The 16,890-nt window shown below is 37.6% G+C and overlaps 1 protein-coding gene and 1 pseudogene across 1 annotated transcript; both read left to right on the top strand.

The window, feature by feature from the left end:
• Window positions 1–78: 78 nt before the first annotated feature.
• LOC127950471 (Ig-like V-type domain-containing protein FAM187A) lies at window positions 79–2,070 on the top strand (annotated as a pseudogene).
• A 1,062-nt stretch (window positions 2,071–3,132) lies between these two features.
• Window positions 3,133–14,164, top strand: LOC127950452 (abl interactor 2-like). Its single transcript, XM_052547520.1, has 9 exons — window positions 3,133–3,389; window positions 4,374–4,544; window positions 6,640–6,819; window positions 8,456–8,514; window positions 9,375–9,470; window positions 9,570–9,943; window positions 10,875–10,985; window positions 12,514–12,639; window positions 12,910–14,164. The coding sequence occupies exons 1-9, from the start codon at window positions 3,258–3,260 to the stop codon at window positions 13,071–13,073; spliced, it is 1,413 nt and encodes a 470-aa protein (XP_052403480.1). The 5' UTR covers window positions 3,133–3,257; the 3' UTR covers window positions 13,074–14,164.
• The last annotated feature ends 2,726 nt before the right edge of the window (window positions 14,165–16,890 follow it).

Genomic DNA, 16,890 nt, shown 5'->3' with positions numbered 1-16,890 from the left:
ACTGCAAAATTTTGAATGTGTATTCACATTTTAGAAGCAGTTTAAAGGGATACTCCACCCCAAAATGAAAATTGTCATTAATCCCATACCCCCATGTCATTCCAAACATCTTAAAGCTTCATTCATCATTGGAACACTGATATTTTGGATGACTTTTTTTTTTTTGAGAATTTTTTTTAAAGTTATTTTTGTTTTATGTGCATGCAAAGTATTGTCATCACTTCATAACGTTATGGTTGAATCACTGAGGGCAGACGGACTATTCTGATTATGCTTTTCATGCTTTTCTGGACCATGACTGTGTATTTTACTTGGCAGTCTTTGGGACGGTCACAAGCCCCTCGGTTTTCATCCAAAATATCTTTACTGTGTTCCAGAGTCAAAGCTTTTACGGGTTTGGAACGACGTGGGGGAGAAGTGATTCATGTGATTTTTAAGTTGCAGTAGGTGATTCTTCTGACACTTCAATGGGTTGTGAGGCCAGTCTGACACATGTGGAGGAGGATGAGACTGACATAACCGCAAAACTGAAAGCATTAATGGGAAAATATGGCATCCAAAAATAGTTCATATTAAAATAAAAGTAAAAATTCTATTGTTCTGGCCATTTTTGGGGGGGCCATCTGCCTGTTACCTTCATCCAATGAGAATCCAGAAGGTAAGGAGGACATCTTTGCTATGGCCTGTCCTACATTTCTTTAGACACTGCTATGACCATTGAACTCCCTTGTCACTGTAAACCAGAGCAGACTCTTTCAGTAATGTGGTACTATAAAAAGTAATTTGACTCCTTAAACCCCAAAGTTCTCACTAACTTTGAAGGCACTAAGGTGGAGGAATCATACAAAGTTGGGAGATGGTCGGATATGTGCAGTCGCTTTTTCCTCCGTTTATTTAGTCTTCTCATCTTCAGGGTGCAAAAAGTTGACTCTTGGCACTATATTTGTGGCAGAGCCTGTGGTGAATTCTTCTATGGCTATGATGTTGATGTCCAGGAGGTCCGTCAAGTTTTATTTCCCTGGAACATCAAACAGAGAACTCGTGTACAAGAAGCAGAACCCACCAGTATAAAAACTGAAAAGTTTCAGGTTTTCACCAGCTACAGTCTAAATGTGACCACTGTGATGCCCAGGAGGACGAGATGCATGGAGGATTTTGTTACGTCAAAAGCATTTCAGACACAGTGGCTCCCTGTGGTTCCTCAGCATTTCCCCAACAGTTTGTTCTTTCAGGTGGTAGCTATGGAGCCAAACTTGTGGTGAGGAAATGTCACAACCATTGTCCTCCAAAACTGACAACATCTCCAGAGAGACGAGCTTTGTTGAAGTTCCTTGAGTCTGATGATTGATCTTCAGGTGACACCATCCACTTCCACAATCACCCCACAGACTCTGATCTAGTCTTGACCTGTCCTTGCGCCAAACCGCAGTACACTGTGACCAGAGATGAAGGCTTAGTGCCGCCTTACCATTCTCCGTTTATGGAGGGTCCGGATAAGACGTCTTGTCTTCATTGACACTGGTCCCCACCAACACTTCAGACCTGTACGGCTGGAAGACAAAGGCTCCCATTTCTATTTCTCCTCTATTTTTTTTTTATTCCTATGAGGCGTTTGTGTCAAATTTTGGCACAGAGTGTCTATGAGCTGCAAATGATGCTTGCTATGCTGGCATTTATGCCATGTTCTCCTCCCTGTGGTAGTCAGATTTATTTGGCAGATAAGCAAGGAAGATGCATCTGCAGACATTCACAGAACTTGAATTTGCTGTACTTGTACTGATGCACATTTACTGTGAAGTGCAAGGTGAAATCGAATAAATATTCTGCTTAATTTTCTGAATTATAATTTTTTTAATCTTTAAAATGTTTTTGTTCTTTAACAGATAGAATGACAGTGGTAATCACAGTATTTTTCTTTTGTGAAAACATTTAAATGATCATGATGAAATACATTTTGAAGAAAAAAGAGAAGCATATAATATATTGTACAGTGAAGGTAAAGTATGCAATAAGCATTACAATAGAATAAGCATTACATATTATACAGTTTTTTTTTTATTGTATATGTTATGACATATATATATATATATATATATATAAATAACTGAACGAAATTATAAACGCGACACTTGTTTTTGCCCCCATTTTTCATGAGTTTAACTCAAAGATCTAAGACTTTCTAAGCACATTTTTTGAGTGGTCTTTTATTGTGGCCAGCCTAAGGCACAACTGTGCAATAATCCTGCTGTCTAATCAGCATCTTGATATGCCACAACTGTGAGATGGATGGATTATGCTGGCAAAAGAGAAGTGATCACTAACACAGATTTAGGCAGATTTGTGAAAAATATTTGAGAGAGGTAGACCTTTTGTGTACATAGATCTTTGTGTTCAGCTCATGAAAAATGGGGACAAAACAAAAGTGGTACGTTTATCATTTTGTTCATATAAAATGTATAGTCAGCACACCTACTTGAATAGGAATATTATTTTGCCCATTATTGTTTCCACAATAATGCTCTCTTCATTTTAATCTATGAGCATTCATCATTCATAGTTTCTGTATATTTAATGTTAGAATTCAAGAAGACTTAAAACCTGAATGTTATATTTTTAATAAAATCTTTTTGAATATTTTGAAATATTTTATAGAGCTTGGAATAACTAGAAACTTAATTATTTAAAGATTTAAATGTATTTGTTTGAAGATTTTATTCATTTATATAATTTTTTCCAAATGTAGAAATCACTCTTTTAAAATGTCATATATCCTGGGGAATCCTGGTTCTTCAAAGAAAAAAAAGTATTGTAATTGAAATAATAAACATCTTGATTTTTTTTTGTTGTTTTAGCTCATTTAATTGCTTGCTTCTGTTTATTTTCTGCCCTAAATAAAAGTCGCTTCACGTTTATAGACACTCGTTCACAATCGATCCAATCGCTAGAGGGCGTGGTTTCACCGCTTATCGGGACCAAGTGTTTTTAAAACAATTTAAGTATTATGTCTATTATTCTTTCATGTTTTAAAACTATTCAGTCTGGCTTCTTATTTAATGCAGGTTTAAATGTAAATGGGAATATGTTCTCGATTCCACATGATCAGATATGTGCTTGCAGCATCAAAACAGAACTTCAGTCTGCTGACAGAGGAAGGCAGTGGCGGATGGGATCTGAATCTGACTGACAGATATCAGTAGTCTGCTGTCGCACGGAGCTCTCCGGAGTTGATCTTGAACGGTCTGTCATTCCAGCGCGCAATGAAGGATCAAAACTACTCCGAAGAAGTTACTAAAATACTGGAGGAGGCTCCTTCTGCTCGCAACGTACTTTTAGAAAACTACAGCAATTTATACAAAGTAGCGGACTACTGCGAGAGCAACTACCTGCAGGTAAGACACTTACCACACGAGCTCGCGCAGCTTCACATCCCACACACAGATCCAGTCTGAGACCGGTAGGGCAATTATGAGACGTGTAATTTACTAAACAAAAACTGAGTTATGTAGTAGTATACTTGAGTGGTACGTCTGTGAATTGTAAAAAAAAATAAAAAAAAAATGCCTTTTTTGCATTTGCACTGCGCTGCTTTTCTATAGTTTTTCCACGTAAACAGGTCTATGCAGAAATCAGTTTTTACAGTCATTATGCAAACAGTAGCATACTCGTATATGTGTTATTAAAGGCACATGCCACACGGTTTAGGGGGTTTATTGTCCTTAGGGGTGTTTGGAGTCCCAGTAGCTGCACTCTTACTGACTTTGTAAAACTACAGATTAAACCGACTGTAACAGCGGAACTCACAGTTTAATCTCACCTCACACTCGTGCTGCTATGTTCAATACAGCATTCAGGAAGAAAGACACACAAGTGAGAAGATAAAGCAAGACTGTCTTCGTTACATTAAAGACAGTGTGTGACCCGAGCCTTGTGTGAGGTGAAGGTTTTTTTTTTTCTTTCTAACGTTGCATGCTCCCCAGAAAAACCGCTAAACCAGAAATCACCTGTCACCAGACTAAACAACAGAAATTGCTTAGTAAAGTTAATTGATGTCTTAATGAAAATTCTAAAAGGTTTGCTTGAGGAATAAATTTAAGCCTTAAAGTAGTTAATATCACTGGCACAGTATAAAAACAATAGAAGACGAATAACAAATGAAGATGACTGTCTGTAGCAACAAAAACGCTTGTGTACTTGTACACAAACAGTTTGTTCCCTTTTCCTCTTGCTGCAGGAAGTTAAGGGCATATATTAGGCCTACATGCAACACCATGACGGCTATTATTAATGTACATTACGATGAAGTTGGTTGAAACATGCTTTCATATGTCATCTGTGTTTAACGGTTTAATTAAAGAATTTTTTTAATTCTGCAGTCTGGAAATGACACCACCAAAGCCCTGGAGGAGACCAAGGCCTTCACTACTCAGTCTTTGGCTAGCGTGGCCTATCAGATTAGTTCTATGGCCACCAATGTGCTCAAGCTTCTGGATGCACAGACCCTGCAGCTCCACAAGATAGAGTCCTCCATCAACCAAATCGGACAGGTAACAGCCCCAATCCTCTTTGTCTTGAAGGGAAACTGGAATATGCAGTCAGATTTTTTTAGATACTTAAAATATCTTTGTTATTTCGATCATATAACCACAACACAGCCATTTTAATTAAAGTAGTTCAGTCTTATCATGTAGACTTGTGAAACTTTGCCGGCTCCACAATGTCGTCTTTCATTTCATGAAAAATGGGTGTTGCCCTTCAGATAAACTGAATTTAGCAGGTTTTTAATGTGCTGGTTCCTTATTTCCATTAGTAATTGAAGCAAAATTAATTAAAATTTTACTGTACATCACCACCAAATAAAAAAAAAGATTTCTTAAAGAAAAAAAAGAAAAAAACCTTAAACTTAACCCTTAAAAAACTTTTTTTTTAATTAATTCAAAAAAGCAAACTCTCTTATATTATAGATTCATTGCACACAAACTAAAGTATTACAATAGTTTCTTTTGCTATTGTTTTAATTCTGATGGTTATGACTTACAGCTAAGGCAAATAAAAAATTTACTATCTCAAAAAAATTAGAATATTCCATTTTGAGCTTGATTAGTTTGATTCATTTAGCGTATACATACTGGGTTCCTCCTGGGCTAGTTTAGAACATGCAACCACAATTATAAGAAAGACTACTGACTTAACAGTTGTCCAGAAGACAATCATCAACACCCTCCACAAGCCACAGAAGGTCATTGCTGAGTGCTGTATCAAAATATATTCATAGAAAGTTGACTGGAAGAATTAAGTGTTGTAGGATAAGTTGCACAAGCAACAGGGATGAGCACAGCCTTGAGAAGATTGTCAGGAAAAGCCGATTTAAGAACTTGGGAGAGCTTCACAAGAAGTGGACTGTAGCCAGAGTCAGGGCATCAAGAGTCACCACACTTTTCACGTCACACGTCTTCAGGAAAAGGGCTACAGCTGTCACATTCCTAGAACCAAACCACTCCTGAACCAGAAAGAAATGTCAGAATCATTTCACCTGGGGTAATGAGAAAAAGAACTGGACTGTTGCTCATTGGTCCACACATTACTCTTTTCAGATGAAAGTACATTTAGCATTTCATTTGAAAATCAAGGTCTGGAGTCTGGAGGAAGACTGAAGAGGCTGACCATGATATTACTGTGCTTGATTGGTCCGCAAACTCACCTGACCTGAACCTCACAGAGAAGAAGAGGAAGATAAGTAACATCTGACAAACAATGCAGAGGAGCTGAAGGCCACTATCAAAGCAACCTGGGCTTCAATAATGCCTCGGCAGTGCCACAGGCTGATCGACTCCATGCCACGCCACACTGAAGCAGTAATTCATACAAAAAGAGCCCCAACTAAGTATTGAGTGCATAATTAAACCTCCTGCATGCTCCGTGCCCAGCCTGCCTATAACCAGGTCACCTGAGGCAGGGCAAAAGCAGATCCCAAGAAGAACTGTAACAAGCAGGCTTGAAATAATAGTGATCCTTCTCACTGTATTGGAGGGCTCACAGAGGAACACCATACTGGCGTTTCAGGAAGTGTCTAATGTCTTAGCAAGGCTGAACAGCATCAGTTCCTCCTACATGACATACTCAACTTTTACAGAGGAAGTTGATTCCATTGGAACAACATAAACGGCTATGAGCTTTGTGTTGTGGTGGATTTAAATACCAGATTATGCTTGTGGTTGCTTTATAGCACTCTTGTTTTTAGAATGCATATTATTAGCTAACTTCATTGTGAACTAAAACATGGTTAATAAAATACATGTAAGCATTTTACATTTAATATTAGTTCAATTCAATTTTAAATATGTTTAATGTTAATCATTTATTAAAAACAATAACTTTTCAGTCATTGTTAAAAAAATAAATGACTACGTAGAACTACTTTAGCTCTGTGTTACCTGAAAAACAAATACAGCCCTGCAATATAATAAAACAAATATTTTACTATAGAATGTTGCAAAGACAGGAAGCAGGTTTATCATCTCTCTTTTATGAGTGCTGACAGTGTGGCATGTAGATTGGGAATATTTATAAATTTTAATATCAAAAATTGCTTTAGAGATTTGCAGGAGGCATTTTCCTCCCAATATCTGTACTTTTCTACAGACAGTGGACATGCACAGGGAGAAGGTGGCCCGCAGAGAGATCGGCGCTTTAACCATTGTCAAGAGGATTCCACGCAGTCATAAGATTGTCTTCCCAACAAAAAATAAAGAAGCCCCGCTCAAGTACTCCCGCACACCCATCTCTTTCTCTAGCCTGGACTCAGTTGGCCATGGCATGAAGGTGAGCACACATATAATTTCATGAAGTCGGTACAAAGCATGGTCCGTTCTCCAGATTGTGGTGCCAAAGGTATACAGTGAGGCGCTAGTCAACAGTGCTTTCCCAATTAAATACTCGTGCATTTTTGTATTATTCAAACATTCAGTCCAACTAGATTGGATTTATTTGCCATTGTTTTCACAGAAATTGCATGCCTGCTATACCTCTGGATTAACAATTCAAATTTTACAATTTTAAGAAATAACTTTTTAGCTTTCATCGTGTAACTTTTAATTTCTTCACTTCACAAAAAGTTTGAAATAAAAGGCAGAATGGTAAAAAGTATCATTCAATGTTTGTTTCTTTTGTTAGATCAATATCTTACTTGGCCGCATTATGTTATATAGCAGTTAGTCTGATATCAGTTAACAGTGCGCACACATTCAGATCACTGTCTTTTCCTGCCTCCTCTACACTCCTTTTCCCTCAAATACACACACACACACACACACACACACACACACACACACACACAAGCGCACACATTTGGCTGGCTACCAGCCACTAAGTAGTGTGGGAAAAGCAGCTACTCATTAAATGGTGTTACCCAAGTTTAGCAAGTTCATTGACACTCTGCTAGGTTCATATAGCAGTAAGCAGACAAATAAACACAAATCTTGAAGAATTTCACAGGAATGCACTTGCGGACAGATCAGCACAAAGCCACAGAAGACTGTTCAAGCACACATTTTATATTAAGTCTATCACGTAGCACACACACACCAAGACTTAACACATTGCACTTTATTTCCAGCGATATCGTCGACTTGACTGCACAGATCCTATTTAAACTGAACTGAGCTGGATGATGACATCATTGAATTCAATGATGAACTGCTTTGCATTATTTTGCCTTTTAATGCTTTTCAGTTTCTTTGTCACAATCTGTATTGTTAAAAGCGCGATATAAATAAAGGTGACTCGACTTGGCATTGCGTGTACTCGCAAGCGAACACATTTTTGATTGATATACTTGTAGAAGGTAGATTTTCATGTAAAATGTTGATTATATACACTACGCCAGTGTACGTTTTTAAGAAATGTATACTCTACACTCTTTTTAATTGATAATCTCTCACATAACTGATAATAGCTTTGATAATAATGAGGGATGTTTCTTGCATATCAGAATGATTTCTGAAGATCATGTGACACTGAAGACTGGAGTAATGATGCTGAAAATGCAGCTTTGCATCACGGGAATGAATTACATTTGAAAATATCTTAAAATAGAAAACAGTGATTTTAAATGTTAATAATATTTCACAATATTACAGTTTTTACTGTATTTTGCCCAAATAAATGCAGCCTTGATGAGCATAAAAGACTTCCTGCAAAAACATTAGAAAAATTCTGGTAATGTAAATATAAATTCATTCACTTTATGTTTGACTGTAAAGTGTGATTTCTGTGCTACCAGTTTCATTAAAAAGTATTAAAAATTAATGATGGAAAATGTTTTCAGACAGGTTACCCCACTCAGGGAGGTTACTCTTTAGTTTGTCTGTGGATTGTGTTGTTGTTTTTTTTTTTTGATATTATAATTTAGTTACTTGTATTTGGGAAACACTAACCTGCAATTGTGTGATGTTTTCAGGATTCTGACCAGGTGCAGTCAAAAACAGCTACCATGACACGGAGCGCCAGCATCCGGAGGTACGTCTAGAGCTGTTCACACAGGACCAGTGTTCTTTTCTATCATGATCAGATAATAAAGTATTTTTCATATTTTCAGTTTTTATTTCAGTCATTGTGAGTTTTTACAAATATTTTCATTGAGCTTTTATTTCTATTTCATTTTCATTTTTTTAGTTTTAGTCATTTTAGTACTATATGACTATAGTCATTTGGAGTTAGTTGTGAAGGCAACATTTTTAATATTTGTATTTTATTTCAGTTAATGAAAATGATTCTCAGTAGTTTTAGTTAAGAATAAAACAACATGTTTGATCTGTTTTAATGTGTGCTAATTTGTGAGCATTACACAGATTAGTGTCTAGCTATTTTTTTCAGCATCTTGTGCCATGAGTGCTGTGATGCTGATTACATTTAAAAACATATCTCGAGACATTTGCATGTTTTCATTCTGTTATGCAGTATCTAACTGTTTTTGATCACAAGTGTGCATCCTTTGTTTATTCATCACCTGCCACCCACATGACCACTGCCACCCTTTGATTCACTTTAATGAAGTCATCACATCTCTTTTTATCCTGGATTAGATCCTCCACCAAAAATGCCATGTTTGTTAAAAAAAAGCACGAATGAAATCAGATATAACTCATATAAGCCCCATGTCTCAGGCTTCTGTTCCTCTTCCCTCTGAACTAGAAGCCCTTTCTCCAGGAAGTGATTTTAGTTTGGTCCACCCACTTCCTCTTTACACTGTCTGAAAGCAACACAGTCTGCATTGAGATAACTTTAGTTAGTCTTTTTAGAGCAAAGTGTCCTAAGTGGCTTTCTGCATGAAATTCAGAAACCTCAGTATGTGTTTCTGTGTCTGTATGTTGATTAAGTCGAGGCAGCCGCCCACCTGAGCCTGTCCAGTGTCCTGTGGCACCCACTCTCTCTCATGGAGCGTCCCTTACCTCACTCAATGACAAGTCCATTGCGTAAGAGCACAGAAAGTGTTTTATCATTTCTGATCAGGATTCTAACATAACATGATATTTCTATCACTTGTCCTAACTGGATTTCTCCTGTGGCTGCAGTAAAGCCGTGCCGCCTCCTGTAGTGCCCAGCTGGCCCACCAGCCCTGATGTTGATATCTTCAGCTCGCTGCTGGAGGAAGGACCACCCCCTCCAATCCCACTGATGGAGGCAGAGGGCGAACAGGATCATGGACAGGAGACTGGTCTACCCCCACCTCCACCATCTCCTCCCCTTGATTGTATTAACCTCCCCCCGCCTCCTCCTATGGTGAATACACCTGAGCCCAGCAGCCCGATGACAACACCACCTCCATCACCACCTCCTCCTCTTGATTGTAGCAACCTCCCCCCGCCTCCTCCTATGGTGAATACACATGAGCTTAGCAGCCTGATGACAGAAGCACCTCCATCACCACCTCCTCCTTTCGAAACAGGTTAGTTTGTGCCGAATGACATTTCAGCATCATCCTATAACATGGCAAGTTATTGATTTGCAGCTCAAGAAACATTCGCTAGTATTATCAATATTAACAGTAGTGCATCTTAATATTTTTAATTTTTGTAGAAACCATGCTACGTTTTTTTTCTTCCCGGGATTCCTTGATTAATATAAAAAGAACAGCATTTATTTGAAATAAAAATCTTTTATAATATTATAGATGTCTTTACAGTCTTTTGTGATCAATTGAATACATCCTTGCTGAATAAAAGTATTAATTTATATACCGTATTTTTTAGACTATAAGTCGCATCAGTCCAAAAATACGTCATGACGAGGAAAAAAACATATATAAGTCGCACTGGACTATAAGTCGCATTTATTTAGAACCAAGAGAAAACATTACCGTCTACAGCCGCGAGAGGGCGCTCTATGTTTATTAGTGGTAGACTACAGGAGCACTGAGCAGCATAGAGCGCCCGCTCGCGGCTGTAGACGGTAATGTTTTCTCTTGATTCATTTTTAGTTAATTTCTCTTGGTTCATGTCAAATTAATTTTGATAAATAAGTCGCACCTTACTATAAGTCGCAGGACCAGCCAAACTATGAAAAAAAGTGCGACTTATAGTCCGGAAAATACGGTATATAGACCCCATACCCCAACTTGAATGCATTAAACAACTAAAAAAAGTTATGATGTATGAGACTAAAACAAGAAAATATTATAAACTATCCACAAAAATAAATATGTAATCAAATATATATGTTCTGTAGTATACATGCTTGTTGTAAGAATACAATCTAGTCAGTAAGCATATTTGTACTCTGAAGTGAAGTCAGAGAAAAAGAATCCACTGACAGTATAGTTTAAAATAGAAAATTCTACAGAGTAATAAAATTGAATAAGTATATATTTTTGTGTCTAGTGGCCGAGGAGAATGGGTTTCCTCTGCCAGAAGACATGCCTCCTCCACCAGTCCCTGATGGCCTTGATCTTCCAACCCCACCACCTCCGCCGTGTGATGAGAAGGTACAAGGTACAAAAATGCCAAAACAAAAGCACGTTTAAAGGTGGTATTTTGTTTTGTAGAATGCTTTGTGTCTTGTTTGAATGATTACATGTTTGCTTTGTTTTACAGCCAGTTTATCTATGCTCTTTATCTTGGTGATGCTGTAGATTATTTCTGTGAGCTTTTTTACTCTTTGCACTACATGTCACACTTGTCTTTCTCTTCTCACTCAGCCTCACACTCTCGCCGGTCACAAGTGCGATGTCATCCTCCAAGCTCTCGCTCGCTGTCTCTGAGGGTCCGCATGGGCCCCAGCGCTCGCTTGCGGTACATGCGCTCGCTTTTTCTGCCTTCTGCTCAATCACACAAGGCCCCACTCCTTCCTGAGACCTGATTGGTTAATGCCACCTTATCAAATATATTGATACCATTTACCAAAAATAGGTTCTTATTTAGCCATGCATACCGTTCCAAAGACCATTTAGTTTAGCAGTTGCATTTTTATTGTTTGGCCCTTAAAAAAAACTTAAATTGGTTCTCTCACACTTCTCTTGATAAACACCTGTCAGTCCGCCCCCTCCATACCCGCCCCCTCTGGCTCGGCCTGTTTCAGCCCATTGTGCAGGATCCCTGCTCGCCTGGAGCACCTGGGGAAGTGAGGCCTCTCTGTGAATTGCTGTCTGACGTTCTTCTCTTCCTTTATATTTGTCACTTCCCCATCAGCACATCACTTCTCATATCACGGCATCCTACACACAACAGGACACTCCATCTACATCCTCCACAAGTTCGATCTCTCTTTTGAAAACTCAAATGAGTCGAGTGATTTTAAAAGGACAGTTCTGCCAAAAAAGTCATGACTGTCATCATGACTCACCATCATGCCCATAAAAACATGTAAGCTGCAAAAAGGACAAAGAACAACCAAATAGGCATCATAAAAATAATCCTTGCAATTTATGCACTACAGCGTTGTTGTTGTAATTAACCAAAACTATTACCAAAATTGTAGAGCAGGTGCTCAACCAACTATAGAAAAGATTCAGCAAAAAAACAAACAAAAAACAAACAAATTTAAGACTGACCTATAAAATAGATCTAAAACAAGGAAAAATTATATACTGTACAAAAAAAAATTAAAATAGACATGTTTGGACGCTGTAGTGGAGTAGAGGAACATAAAATAGTTTTGATGCGTTATATTCCAAGTCTTCTGAAGCCATAATGATAAACTTTTGTTGACTTTGGTGAATCATCACTGTAAAGGTGAAGTGTGTCATTTCTAGTGTCAAAAAATGGAATCTCGAAATAACTGCAATAATAATTATTATTACTATTTTATAAAATGAGAAATATGTTGGTATAGTTTTTATTGTTTGATGATCAGTGTGGGCTTCCATATGTTTGAAATGGGGGGAAAAAAAATCACAATTTTATTTGATGTGGCACGGAAATTACCCACATTTCCTTCAAACACACTTATGATCATAATGGTGCATTTGAACTTTGCCAGTTTTGTCATTTATGTTAACTTTGTGTGTCAATGCACATTTAGACCTTGAGCTTCCAGCTCCGCCCCCATCGCCACCACTAGAAAGTTATGACAACTTTGAGGAATTGCCCCCTCTACCTCCCCCCATTGATTACGACATAACTGCACCAGCCGACTATTTGGAGAAAGGTAGGCTCATTTGTTAACTCATTCAGGTAAAGAATTTGCATTGTGAAAATTACTGTATTGACATTTTATTTATTTATTTATTCATAAAGGGACCATGCACAATTTTTAACATAAAATTTCTATTTCATGTATTGTACCGGATATAGCCAATTGTCATCCGTAGTCCCCCGCATCTAAGACTGATCATTTTGTAATGACACATTCAGAAAATGAGATATCAAAAATACCTTTGGGTACTGATTTTCCGTTGTAATTCTTTTTCCTACCAAGTGGTGGCACTATATAGCTACAACACAGGCAAGCCAGGTGACCTGGTGTTTCTGGAGGGCGATATCATCTACCTCACCAGCAGGAATGAGGATGGCTGGTGTGAGGGCTTTCTCAATGGAGTAAAGGGACATTTTCCTGGCAGCTATGTGGAATCCACTGCTTAACTTGCCATAAGAAGCCAGAACGTCAGTAAATAAATTATTGAGACTTAAGTTCAAATTCAAGTTTAGCTTTATTGTCGTTCCGCTGGACGTGGGGGCATACAGTGGAACGAAATGTCGTGCCTCACAGGACCACGTTGCTACATGAATATAGAGATACAACAATGAAGTTAAACAGTATAAACCTAAACACAACTACTAAGGCACCTTGTATTCGCATTTCTAAAGTGAAATCAACTGTATGATTGGAGCTGCTGAAATGCTTTTACACTATGTTTAAGTTTTAAAACATACCAAATATAATTAACATGACGACTGATTTCAGCCAAAATGAGTTTGTATTTGGGTTTAAATAACGATGGTGATAATTGATATCTCAGGACTTTAAGTTATCTTAAGTACAACATATTAATGTTTTTTTTTTCTTTTTTGTACATTTAGCGGTATTAGATAAGTTAAGTTCACAAAGTCATGGGTAGTCGATGGTTATTTGTTAATTCTGCAAACATTTTCAGTGTTTGTCTGAATAGGCAATTGTGTCGAGCAAATAATGAAATAATATACAGGTATAATATATTATAATGCAGTTTCCTAATTATAAACCTTTATTACTCATGGTACGTTACATTTAATCGATAACATTTAATTGATTCCCTTACAAATACTGTATTTCCAAAACATTTTATCCTTTAGTTTGTGAATTCAATGTTAATGTACACCACACTGGCACAATTTAGTCCAAGTTAGCATTTTTAATAAATAAACCGTTGACACTTTTATGTCACTTATAAACATCCACTCTTTGTGAACTTTATACAAAGCAAATTGACCTGTTTATTTGGCATTTTTGCATTTAGCAGACACTTGTATCCAAAGTGATTTACAAAAGAGAAAACAAAAGCAGTTTGTAAAGGAGCCAAGCAAACGTATAATATACAATGGCAGGTTTATTTGACTAGATTAGTTCATTCATTCATGTGGAACTGGCTCATCAGCGTCAGCAGCCTTATTTACTTTATATTTTTTTCTCCTTTAGACTGTTGTTTGCTTATTTCATGTTGATAAAATATATTAAACTTTACATTATTCTTAAACTTAAATGTGTTTCTCTTTATTTCACATAAATAAAAGGGAAACGTCTTGGGAGATATAATGTGTATTTGGAGTCAGCACAGTTGTTAAATAATAGTAAGACTTCCTTGATTAGCTGTCTTGGCCAGAAAGGTCATGTTGGTCCACCAAAAACAAAGCAACACAAACCAGCCTGGACTTTGCATCATGGAGAGGCAATATAATGATATAGGCAATACAATGCCTGTTCTTTAATTATAAGGCAACTGAGGAAAATAAAAAACAAATAATGAAGCACATCGTTGCTGGTGCACTCTTTTAGAAAAAAAAAAAAGCTGTGACTGGTTGGTACCTTTTTATACATTTTTTCCTAATTAACCCCCCCAACCCCTCCCCCCCAAAAGGTACATATTGCCTAATGTGAACATATCTGTACTTAAATCATACATATTACCGTAGTACCTTTTATAATACTACTGGCCCAGTGACAGCTTTTGTACCTTTTTCTGAGAGTGTGTAATAGCTGAAATTAATGAAGTGCTGCAAAAACAAAATGTCCTGGTACAGGAAACTCCTGGGATATAGGTACTATGTCTTTAAATAACCAGTCAGTCACCATAAAAGTGTTCAAACTTCACTATCAGCACTTTAAACCCTTCCTCAGATAAGGCTGAGTCTCAAATCAGAGCAGTGCAGTGCACCCAGCGTTTCTACTTTACTGCCGTAATCACCTGTGTTCTTCTGAGGTAAGACTTCTATTTGTTTTTCAGAGATGTGCTTGAATACTCGCTGGTTTTAAGAAATAATTTCACTGGCTACATAAAATGTGTTCGATGTTGATTTATGCTAGTAGAATATTACCAGCATGTGACTGGGCTTGTATAAATATACTGATCTGTAGGCTTTGTAATAGTGTTAAAGGCATGATTTGCTGATCTGCTCTAACATATAGGCCTACAGCAAGGTGTTCACTAAACTTTATAGAGCCTGGGACAACATTTTTAGCCCACTTGGGCCCATTGAGTAAGAACTCAAAAGGAAAACTTGGAAATATATATTTTGTTTCATAACTGTGATTTGTTGTCTTTTACATCTGTCCTCAATACAGCATTAGGACATTTCCTTTTTGAATCACTGTCTTGACTCATTAGGTTACAAAAGTTTAATATGGGGGTTAAATATGGTTAAATATCTACACACTGATTTTCAAAGGTCTATGAAAGGTCCATGTATGTTTTAGCATAAAGTCGGATTTGAACAAAGTACTGCCTCTTAAATGTTTCATGTATGAAGAGTTGGATGGACCTACTGAAAACCTAACAATAAATTCAATATCATATGTACATTAATAATAGACTAATTAAATATAATTTATTTATTTCCTGACAGAGTTGCTGCTGATTTGGGAATTTCTTCATTGCCATGGAGAGGAGTGATGATTCATATATTACAGTATTTAGGTATGTATACCTGCTCTCAGTGCTCTTTTGTGAAATTGAACACACACGAGCACAGTTCCCAAACCATCTGTTAGTATACTAAATGTATCTTATGTATCTGTAGTTTATTATTTATAACAATAAATAAATGATCAGTTTCTATCTTCTGTTTAGCTGTACGATATATGAATGATTGATGCTCTTTATCATCACTAACAACTAAAACTCACATCATCACACGTGCTCACACTCATGCAGTATCTTAACACTGCCCAACTGTTGTTCTTTCAGGATCATCGTACCTATTGTAACCTTTGGGTTTTTGACAATCTGCTGTGCTGGCTTCTGTAAAATATTCCAGCGGTTTCGTAAGGAGCGCGTGGAGCGTCTGCAGGCACAAGCTCGAGCCGTGGATCAGCGCTCTGTCTTCGTCATTCCAATCTCTCTGTCTGAGGATGAGCTTCACAGACCACCGCGCTACAGCACTGTACAGTTCTACGAGCCACCTCCTGCTTATCACGAGGTAACCCTGACGAAATTGTGCAACTCACTCTAAAAACATTTCAATGGCTTTGTAAATATCACGGTGATAACTTAATTCATTATTATTAATAAGTTCACCCCAGAAAATGTACAGTCTGTCATCATTTACTCACTCCAAACACCCCAAACCTTGAGCCTGATGATAAAGGGAAGTCGTGGGTTAGTGGTTAGAGAGTTTGACTCCTAATCCTAAGGTTGTGGGTTCGAGTCTCTGGCCGGAAAATACCACGACTGATGTGTCCTTGAGCAAGGCACTGAGCCCCCAACTGCTCCCAGGGTGCCACAGCATGAATGGCTGGCCACTGCTCCAGGTGTGTGTTCACGGTGTGTGTGCGTTCACTGCTCTGTGTGTGTGCACTTTGGATGGGTTAAATGCAGAGCACAAATTCTGAGTATGGGTCATCATACTTGCACGTCCTGATTTTGCCAAGTTCGATGTGTTCCTAGGTCAACATATTTTGTTGACCCTGGAACAACATTTTACTCCAAAAATATATTCTTAACCATATCCCTACACCTAAACCTAACCTTAACCATGAGTAATCCCTAAAATCAGAGGAAATGATAGATGAATGACACTGATGTACAAGCACCAAACACTGATTTTAAGCATAAACTTCACAAAATCTATAAACTGGTTCTTCAAATCTGATTGGATAATCACAATGTTGTTCCAGGGTCAACAACGATGTTGTCCCAGGAACATGTCGCACTTGGTAAAATCAGGTTAGGCCATCATACTTGGCTGTATGTCACATCGTCACTTT

Source organism: Carassius gibelio, chromosome A3, assembly GCF_023724105.1.
Source record: "Carassius gibelio isolate Cgi1373 ecotype wild population from Czech Republic chromosome A3, carGib1.2-hapl.c, whole genome shotgun sequence".
Lineage (NCBI taxonomy): Eukaryota > Metazoa > Chordata > Actinopteri > Cypriniformes > Cyprinidae > Carassius > Carassius gibelio.
The sequence above is the reverse complement of the archived record's forward strand: the minus strand, read 5'-3'. Positions and strand labels throughout refer to the sequence as shown.

Coding starts and splice junctions, on each gene's coding strand:
- LOC127950452 (XM_052547520.1), top strand. CDS start 3,258: ATGAAGGATCAAAACTACTCCGAAGAAGTTACTAAAATACTGGAGGAG. Junction 9,944..10,874: donor ACCTCCTCCTTTCGAAACAG/GTTAGTTTGTGC, acceptor TTTTGTGTCTAG/TGGCCGAGGAGAATGGGTTT. Junction 12,640..12,909: donor AGCCGACTATTTGGAGAAAG/GTAGGCTCATTT, acceptor TTTCCTACCAAG/TGGTGGCACTATATAGCTAC.